General features: G+C 39.2%; 1 protein-coding gene across 1 annotated transcript in view; it reads right to left on the bottom strand.

Annotated features, from left to right (window-relative positions):
* Positions 1 to 276: 276 nt before the first annotated feature.
* The window catches only part of HRSP12 (heat-responsive protein 12), a 17,501-nt gene continuing 7,521 nt past the window's right edge, over positions 277 to 10,256 (bottom strand). The window contains exons 2-6 of the mRNA XM_011952730.1: positions 7,133 to 7,238; positions 4,515 to 4,569; positions 4,182 to 4,250; positions 2,731 to 2,786; positions 277 to 840 (exon numbers count right to left, since the gene is read on the bottom strand). Of these exons, the coding sequence (XP_011808120.1) occupies positions 778 to 840; positions 2,731 to 2,786; positions 4,182 to 4,250; positions 4,515 to 4,569; positions 7,133 to 7,238 (349 nt within the window). The 3' untranslated portion in view covers positions 277 to 777. The remainder of the gene's footprint in view (positions 841 to 2,730; positions 2,787 to 4,181; positions 4,251 to 4,514; positions 4,570 to 7,132; positions 7,239 to 10,256) is intronic.

Here is a 10,256-nt window from a genome sequence, read left to right as displayed (position 1 = left end):
GCAGAGATTAAAAAGATGTCTACAAATGTGAAAATTTACATGCAAATTCTGCAACACTATAAATGGTCAAAACTGCTGAAGACTAGAAAGTTTAAATGATGTTTCATGTAATAATAGTTGGCTAAAACTGCTGAAAAAAATAAACTGTGTAAAAGTGCATGAAGTCAGAAGTAGGCTTTGAAAAATGAAATAGTTGGAGATTTTAACTTTACCCACCCCAACTAGGCAATATGTTTTAATGTATAAACTGTTAAGAAATAAGTGAACAAAATCACACCAAAGGAAATCTGCATGTCTATTTTATTTCCATTAGAAAAATATTATCTATATTAAATTTTGGTCCCCTTTCTTCTCCTTGACCTCAAATTTAAACACTTAAATTTTACTCAAGAAAGAGCAGAATCCCATACCTAACATGAAAACTAAATCGTTCACATCATTAGTTTGAATTAGATATGTTCTTGATTATTTCTTAGGAATAATTACTCTTCTTTCCTACCTGTTATTTCTCTTTTATTTATTGAGTAACTATGTAATGGGTATCTCTTTCCTATATTCAGTAATACAGGTGTAATTTAAAACAGTAACTAGATTCTTTCTCTAATCTTCAATTCATGTTCAACTCTCCCTGTTATATGGTATTTCCATAATAACTTCAGATATTTTCATCAAGCTCACACTGTCATCAATTGTGAAAATTAAAAGGTTAATTAAGATGTTACATCGATTGTAAAAATTAAAATGTTAATAAGTCCAGACTACAAAGCACTGGCCCACTTAGAGTGATGCTGTTGTCAGCGGTCCTTGGACAGCTACTGCTTCAATTTCAATTCGACTACCCTGTGAAGAAAACGAAATAATTTGTTTTAATCATTTTGTACAAATTGCAAACTCTATAATACCTACTAAAAACATGAAACTAACAGCAATATAACATTTTTAACGTTAAGCTTTTCAAGGAAGGAAAGGAGAAGGAAATATTCACCAAGAATCTATAATAGACCAGGTTACCATGCTAAGTATATTCATATACTATATTAGCTTACATGAGTCTCATGGCAGCCCTATTAGAGAGATATTTTCCCATCAATTCACAGAATGATATGCTGAAGTGTAGAAGGAATAATTAACTCATCCCAGTCACAAGCTAGATAGCAGAGGTTGAACCCTTGTCTTTTGATTCCAAGTTCAGAGCTCTTTCTACTACAACCAGTACCTTAATAGGTTTGATAATGATCATTCCAAGTAACAACTAATTAAAGCAATACAAATTACACTCTTAAAACATAATTTTTCTTTAGTAGAAACTGCAAGTAGAAGTCAGTAAGAGCTGCTTTTTTATAGGCAGGAATATCGTGCTGCTAAGCTTCGAGTTAGAGTAGCAAAATCAAAATGGTGAGAAATATGTGTGCCCCTGGTTTAGAGATTATTTTTCTAGTGGAAGGTTTAGATACTTTTTCTTTTCTTTTTTTTTTTTTTTTTGAGACGAGTCTCGCTCTGTCGCCCAGGCTGGAGTGCAGTGGCGCAATCACGGCTCAGTGCAAGCTCCGCCTCCCGGGTTCACGCCATTCTCCTGCCTCAGCCTCCCAATAGCGGAGACTACAAGCGCCCGTCACCACGCCTGGCTAATTTTTTTGTATTTTTAGTAAAGACGGGGTTTCACTGTGTTAGCCAAGATGGTCTCCATTTCCTGACCTTGTGATCCACCCGCCTAGGCCTCCCAAAGTACTGGGATTACAGGCGTGAGCCACCGCGCCCAGCCAAGATTCTTAATTGTACAATAGCCAGGTGAAATTTTTACTGCAGAACTCATAAACAAATCTGGCTCAAATTTATAGTCCCCTAAGTAACATTACAACAGTACAGCTGCTATTTAATTTTTTCTCACAATTTTTTTTTTGAGATGGAGTCTCGCTCTGTTACCCAGGCTGGAGTGCAGTGGTACCATCTTGGCTCACTGCAAGCTCTGCCTCCCGGGTTCACGCCATTCTCCTGCCTCAGGCTCCTGAGTAGCTGAGACTATAGAAGCCTGCCACCACGCCCAGCTAATTTTTTTGTATTTTTAGTAAAGACGGGGTTTCAATGTGTTAGCCAGGATGGTCTTGATCTCCTGACCTCATGATCCACCCGCCTCGGCCTCCCAAAGTGCTGGTATTACAGGCGTGAGCCATCGTGCCCGGCCTTTTCTCACAATTGAAGTATTTTGATTTTGATTATATGTTCATGTGTTGTCTTAAAAGGTTTTTTTTTTCAAGCATGTAATATAGGGTATTTCCTTTCAGACTTTAAGTCCCTGGGGAAGCAGGATCTATCTCTTTTCTTTCTTTTTTTTTTTTTAGAGACAAGGTCTCACTGTCACCCAGGCTGCAGCACAGTGGTTCGATTACAGCTCACTGCAGCTGTAATCTTCTGGGTTCAAGTGTTCCTCCCACCTCAGCCTCCCAAGTAGCTGGGACTACAGGTGTGCACCACCACCATGCATAGCTAATTTTAATTTTTTTTTTTTTTTGTAGAGATGGCTGTCTTGCTATGTTGCCCAGGCTGGTCTAGAACTCTGGGCCTCAAGCGATCCTCCTGTGCTGGCCTCTCAAAGCACTGGGATTACAGGGGTATGCCACCCTGCCCAGGCTACTTCTTGTAAGTTTCCTTTCACAGTGCTTAGTTTACTTATAGAAGGAAAACAATGTAGACATTGAAACTGTGTACATTAGTCATTTAAAGTGTACTTACTTTGGGCAAAGCAGCAACTTGGTAAGCAGCTCTAGCAGGAAAATTACTCTTGAAATCTGAATTTGAAGGAATTTCATTTTTTTAATGGAGAAGAGTTGAAAAAATAAAGATCAAGTGAAAAATTTTATTTTAGTTTTCAGATATTGTATTGTTATTCAATACTCTACAACTAAGAATCTGGCAAGTGCTTCATATACTGGTCAGTTCTTAGATATAAGCAACATTTTATTTTTACTTTTTTGAAACGGAGTCTCGCTCTGTCACCCAGGTTGGAGTGAAGTGGTGCAATCTCAGCTCACTGCAACCTCTGTCTCCCATGTTCAAGAGATTTTCCTGCCTCAGCCTCCCGAGTGGCTGGGTTTATAGGTGTGCACCACCATGCTTGGCTCATTTTTGTATTTTTAGTAGAGATGGGGCTTTGCCATGTTGGCCAGACTGGTCTCAAACTCCTGATGTCAAATGATCCACCCACCTCAGCCTCCCAAAGTGCTGGGATTACAGATGTGAGCCACTGCACCCGGCTTTAAACAACATTTTAAAAAAGAGACTCACTATCAGATTTGTTTGATAAAATATTTTGCCATACGATTCCTACGATAGTTAACACTTTTCAAAATCTCTTAGCTTTCTGGCCAAAAAAAAAAAAAAAAAGAAAAAGAAATACATACTCTAACATTTTGATCTTGTTTGATGTGGAGTTTTGCTTTTAAAGTGATATTTATAAACTATTTAACTAAATAGGGAACAAGTGCCCATCTCCAGCAATTTTGGCAAGTACTTCCTCTGCCAACTTTGGTCTTTTCTAGTCATTTCTTCAGGAGAGAATAAGTAATGATGCTTTTTCCATGTTATACCTTTGCCTCATCCCACTAGGTGGTGGGGAAACCAATTTTCCCCACTATGCCATCAATGTTAATAATAGCTAACATTTACTCAGTGCTTATAACACACCAGCATCTAAGTGCTTTACACATTGTACTGACTCATTTAATCATTCCAACAATCCTATAAGGTAGGAGTATATTATCTCCATTTTGCATATGAGAAAACCAAGGCATAGAAATATTAAGTAACTAACTAATGAGTCTGAGAGAGCCAGGATAAAGATGGTGGCTGGACCATACAGCCATAGTAAATAAAACCTATGTGTAAAAAACTTTTTAGGAGAGTTTAAAAAGCCTGAAAAGGGTTTAATGAAATTAAGCTTTTGAAAAATGGGTATGTAGGGTTTCACTACATTGTTTTAGGGAATGCAATCGAAATGTCTTAGAACTTTTTCATGGGGTATATACAACCTATTTCCAATCAGATTATTAATTCTTTTAGGACAAGATCTGTGACCATTTCTTTAGCATCTCCTACCACTCTTAATTCATAATACACATTCATTAATGTGACCAGATTTATTTCTTTTTAAAAATGGAAAATAGGAATAAAGCCAAATTACTTACACTGTTTGTAGATTTCATTGACAGTATTGAAGTCATTTATGTCAGCCAGAAGAACAGTTGTTTTCACCACTAGAAGATATAAACATTGTCATTAGGTTTAGTTATTTGGTCTGACCCAAAACATTACTTAGAAAAAGACTATATGATTCTGAGACTGTCTTGATTAAAATGGGACTGAAATGGGACCAAAGAAGCGAAAGAGAACAGTTGCTGTTTAAAACAACTTCAAGTAGTAACAAAGACATGGCATGGCATATTACTGGATGCCATATATTTTTGAAAAAGACCAAAGAAATATCAAAAAGAAAGGTGAAATAATATCAAATTGCTCACCATTAGTGAAGTCACAGCCTGCAGCTTTCAGAATTTCACCCATGTTTTTAAAAGCCTGTGAACCAAGCCAAGAAAGGCCTAAGTCACTGATGTTAGATTTAAAGCTTTAATTACATTCAATTAATCATCTTTTACTAATACCTCCTTAAATAGCTTATGTTGCAGAAAAATCTTCTCTACTCTTGTTAGGAAGCTTACAAGTGTGTTTCTTGGCTTCCCTTTAATAGAATGAGTCTTTCTGAAATACAGTGAAAAGGTCGTCTCCTTTTGCACATAAAAAGACTGGGTTGAAGTCCCTTCTTCAGTGCTAAAATGTGTTAATTGTTCAGCCAATGTCCACAGAAATAATTTCTGGGGTTCTTCATTTGATACCACTTCAAGGATAAGGATGAGCTAGTAAGCATTAAAACATGTTTTCTTTTAAAGCAATATTTGACTTTAAAGGGTTCTTTTTCCTTTTTCTCAAAAAATGATATTAGTAAATTATATAACTGTTTGAGACACTGGCTTCTGGAAAAACATCTTTTTTTGGATTCATTCTTCCTTCCCACTTTGCTGGTCACAATGTAATATTTCATTATATTCTTGTGTCTTTTAAAATAACCTTCTAAATAGGTAATACATGGATATGGCAACAACAACAACAAACTCAAAAGCTATTAAAAAAGCATATATAGTGTAAAGATCTCTCTCACCCTTCCCTCTCTCCCATGTTTCCCACCTCAGAGGTAACCACTGTTCCTAATTTATTGTATATCCTTCTAGGTACAGTCAATGCTTATGTTACATATTTTTAAACACAAAAGCACACACAGTAGCATACTGTGCATGCTGTTCTGCATCTTGGTTTTATTACCATGAAACAATTTACGTTGGAGATCTTTCCACATTACTTTAGTTGTATTGATCTAGCAGAATTTATTCAACCGGTTCTTTATGAGTGGACATTTAGGTTTTTAAAAATCTTTCAGCTAGGCCACGTCCGGTGGCTCACGCCTGTAATCTCAGCACTTTGGGAGGCTGAGGTGGGTGGATCATGAGGTCAGGAGATCGAGACCATCCTAGCTAACATGGTAAAACCGCATCTCTACTAAAAATACAAAAAATAAGCCAGGTGTGGTGGCGGGCACTTGTAGTCCCAGTTACTTGGGAGGCTGAGACAAGAGAATTGCTTGAACCTGGAAGACAGAGGGTGCAGTGAGCTGAGATCACGCCACTGCACTCCAGCCTGGGCAACAGGGCAAGGCTGTTTCAACAAAACAAAACAAAACAAAACAAACTTTCAGCATTATATGACTCAGTAAATGCATAAAATTATGGTTTATTATTTTATTTTATTTTACTTTTTAAGACAGTGTCTTGCTCTGTGTCCCAGGCTGGAGTACAGTGGTGCGATCTTGGCTTACTGCAACCTCCACCTCCCAGGTTTAAGTGATTCTCCTGCATCATTTTCCTGAGTAACGGGAACTACAGGCATGTGCCACCTCACTGGGTTAATTTTTTTTTTCTTTTTCTTTTTGAGACGGGGTCTTGCTCTGTCGCCCAGGCTGGAGTGGAGTGGCGCGATCTAAGAGTTGGAAATTTGATGGATCATGAATCATCTAACAACCAAAAGAGAGATTCCACCTCCTTAACACTAAAGTCACCTTAAACCTGAATCATTGACATCAGATGACATGCTGCCACTTCCACATGGATTGGGAAATTTTCTTTTCAGGGCCACTGACCTGCCCCTCCTAAAAAAAAAAAAAAATTACCACCACAGAAGTAAAAAGTCAACATTTAAAAAAATAAGCATGTGGAATATAATTCTAATTATATGTTGCTCACTGCAACTTCCACTTTCCAGGTTCAAATGATTCTCATGCCTTAGCCTCCTGAGTAGCTGGGACTACAGGCACATGCCTGGCTAATTTTTGTATTTTCAGTAGAGACAGGGTTTTACCATGTTTGCCAGGCTGGTCTTGAACTCCTGACCTCAGGTGATCTGCCCACCTCAGCCTCCCAAAGTGCTGGGATTACAGGCGTGAGCCATTGTGCCTGGCTTCCCCTGGCTAGTTTTTGTATTTTTAGTAGAGATGGGGTTTCGCCATGTTGTCCAGGCTAGTCTTGAACTCCTGACCTCAAGTGATCTGCCGGCCTCGGCCTCCCAAAGTGCTGGGATTACAGGCGTAAGCCACCATGCTTGGCCTACATTATGGTTTAATTATATTTATTGGATTAGAATTATATTCCCCATGCTTATTTTTAAAAATGTTGACTTTTTACTTCTGTGGTGGTAATTTTTTTTTTTTTGAAGAGGGGCAGGTCAGTGGCCCTGAAAAGAAAATTTCCCAATCCATATGGACGTGGCAGCATGTCATCTGATGTCAATGATTCAGGTTTAAGGTGACTTTAGTGTTAAGGAGGTAGAATCTCTCTTTTGGTTGTTAGATGATTCATGATTCATCAGATTTCCAACTCTTAGATCGAAAACTATGTTAAATCAAGCAGTAAGTAGTTTAAAAAACATTTATCTGTTAATCTCTATAAAACAAATCAGGCAAGTGGATTCTTAATACTCTCCAACCTTAAAAAGGTAGTAGAAAAGGGAACCTCAAATGTGGAAAATGACTTACTTGTTTAGCTTCTTCTGCTACCCCTCCTGACACAAGTTGTCCACTTGAAGGGTCCATGCCTATCTGTCCTGAAATGTAAATGGTCCTGTCGACTAACACAGCTTGACTGCAATAAACAGAAAGCTAGTGTATTTATATAAACATAAAACACAAAATTCAATGCTAGAAGACGTTTTTGATAGGACAGAGAAGTACAAATGGTAAAAAAAAAAAAAAAAAAAGATACATTGGACTTCTTCATGAAAATTAAAAACTTTTATTTACTAAAGGTATCTTTTTTTTTTTTTTGAGATGGAGTCTTGCTCTGTCACCCAGGCTGGTGTGCAGTGGCATGATCTCGGCTCACTGTAAGCTCTGCCTCCTGAGTTCACGCCATTCTCCTGCCTCAACCTCCCGAGTAGCTGGGACTGCTGGGACTACAGGCGTCCGCCACCACGCCTGGCTTTTTTTGTAGTTTTAGTAGAGACAGGGTTTCACCATGTTAGCCAGCATGGTCTTGATCTCCTGACCTTGTGATCTGCCCGCCTCGGCCTCCCAAAGTGCTGGGATTACAGGTGTGAGCCACCGTGCCCGGCCTATCAAGATATCTTTAAGTAAATGAAAAGGGGCTGGGTGCTGTAATCCTAGTGCTTTGGGAGGGTGAAGCAGGAGGATCGCTTGAGACCAGGAGTTTGCAACCAGCCTGGGCAACCACTCAGTCTCTACAAAACACAATGAAAAACAGCCGAGTATGGTGACGCACACCCGTGGTCCCAGCTACTCGGGAGGTTGGGGTGATTGAATTGCCTAAGCCCAGGAGTTGAAGGCTGCAGTGAGCCATGTGTATATAACTGCGCTCCAGCCTCAGTTGGCACTGGGTAACAGAGAGAGACCCAAAATAAAAAAAGGGGTCAGGGGAAGAAAAAGCAAGTCATAGATTGGGAGAAAAATATTTGCAAAACATACACCTAATAAAGTACCTATATCCAGAATATAAGAAGAACTCTTATCTCAATAATGTGAAGACAACCCAATGACATATGAGCAAATGATACTTTACAAAAGAAAACATACAAAGAGTTACATTAAATTTGCTCAACATTATTAGTCATTAGCGAAATGCAAAGCAAAACCACACACTAAGACATCACTGATAAAACAAGCATTGGCAATGATGGGGAGCAACCCTCACACACTGTTGGTAGGAATGCAAAATGGTACAGCCACTTTAGAAAATAGTTCGGCAGTTTCTTTAAAAATGTAAACATATATTTGACATAAAACCCAGCAAACTGTTCTTTCAGAGACAGGGTTTTGCTCTGTCACTCAGGCTGGAGTGCAGTGGTAGGATGTTGGCTCACTGAAGCCTTGACTTCCCAGGCCCAAGCGATCCTCCCATCTCAGCCTCCTAAGTAGCTGGGACTAAAGGTGTGCACCACCATGCCTGGCTACTTTTTAATTTTATTTTTTATTTATTTTTATTTTTTGTAGAGATGAGGTCTTGCTGTGTTGCCTAGGCTTGTCTCAAACTCCTGGACCCAAGTGATCCTCCTGCCTTGGCCTCCTAAAATGCTGGGATTACAGGCTTGAGCCTCAACTCAGCAATTTCTTTCCCAGGCAACTATCCAAGAGAAATGAAAACATATGTCCAAAGACTTTACGTGAATGTTCACAATAGCATTATTTATAGCAAAAATGGAAGATGCACACACATGCACCCACTGATAGATCCAACAAAGGACTATATATTGTCTTATTTCACTTAAATGAAACCTTAGAAAGGACAATAGCAGCAGCAGATGATTAACTGTTGTCTGGGGCCAGGGGTGATCATAAATGGGTATAAGAGAATTTTTTGGGAGTGATGGAAATGTTCTAAAATTTGACTATTATAGTGGATGCATGATTCTATACATTTGCAAAAACTCATGGCACACTATGTGAGTAACTTAATTAAAATGGGTAACTTGTTGTTTTGAGATGGAGTCTCACTCTGTCACCCAGGCTGGAGTGCAGTGGCGCAATCTTGGCTCACTGCAACCTCCGCCTCCAGGTTCAAACAATTCTCCTGCCTCAGCCTCCCAAGTAGCTGGGATTACAGGCGTGAGCCACCACGCCCAGCTAATTTTTGCATTTTTAGTAGAGATGGGGTTTTGCCATGTTGGCCAGGCTGGTCTTGAACTCCTGACCTCAGGTGATCCACCCACTTCGGCCTCCCAAAGTGCTGGGATTACAGTTGTGGGCCACCACACCCAGCCATTAAAATGGGTAACTTTTATAAGTAACTTATACCTCAATATAGCTGTAAAGCAAAAAAATGCAATTTCAAGAGCACTTTTAAAAACATAAGTAGTCATGGGGGCAGTTTCCCCCATGCTGTTCTCATGATAGTGAGTTCTCATGTGATCTAACAGTTTTATAAGTGTCTGACAGTTCCTCCTACACACACACTCTCTCTCTCGCCTGCCATCATATATGATGTGCCTCTTCCCCTTCCGCCATTATTGTAAGTTTCTTGAGGTCTCCCCAGCCATGCGGAACAGTGAGTCAATTAAGCCTCTTTTCTTTATAAATACTTGGGTTGTATCTTTATAGCAGTGTGAAAACGAACTAATACAACTTCATTTCTGTAAAGTGCTTACTTCTGTAACTGACTTTTTCTGTTATGAAGATGTTAAATTTCAGAAGTAGGATAAAATCACAGGAAAAAGAATACAATACATTGATACCCAAAAAAAAGCCAAACAAGTCCACTTTTTATAGGAATCATATTAGTTTTGGGATGAAGAAAGCCTGTCTGTTTTTTTAAGATGTTGAAGAAAGAAACCTTAATGTAATTTTAATTTAGAAGTGAAATGTGGTAGGGCATGGTGGCTCATACCTATAATCCCGGCACTTTGGGAGGCTGAGGCGGGCAGATCACTTGAGGTCAGGAGTTCAAGGCCAGCCTTGCCAACATGGGGAAATCCTGTCTCTATTAAAAAACACAAAACTTAGCCAGTGGTGGTGCATACCTGTAATTCCAGCTACTTCTTGGGAGGCTGAGGCATGAGAATCACTTGAACCTGGGAGGTGGAGGTTGTAGTGAGCCAAGATTGCATTACTACACTCCAGCCTGGGCGACAGAGGAAGACTCTGTACCAAA

Source organism: Colobus angolensis, unplaced genomic scaffold (assembly GCF_000951035.1).
Source record: "Colobus angolensis palliatus isolate OR3802 unplaced genomic scaffold, Cang.pa_1.0 Scaffold349, whole genome shotgun sequence".
Classification (NCBI taxonomy): Eukaryota; Metazoa; Chordata; class Mammalia; order Primates; family Cercopithecidae; genus Colobus; species Colobus angolensis.
Note: the sequence above shows the minus strand (reverse complement) of the source record. Positions and strands in the feature narration are given on the sequence as shown.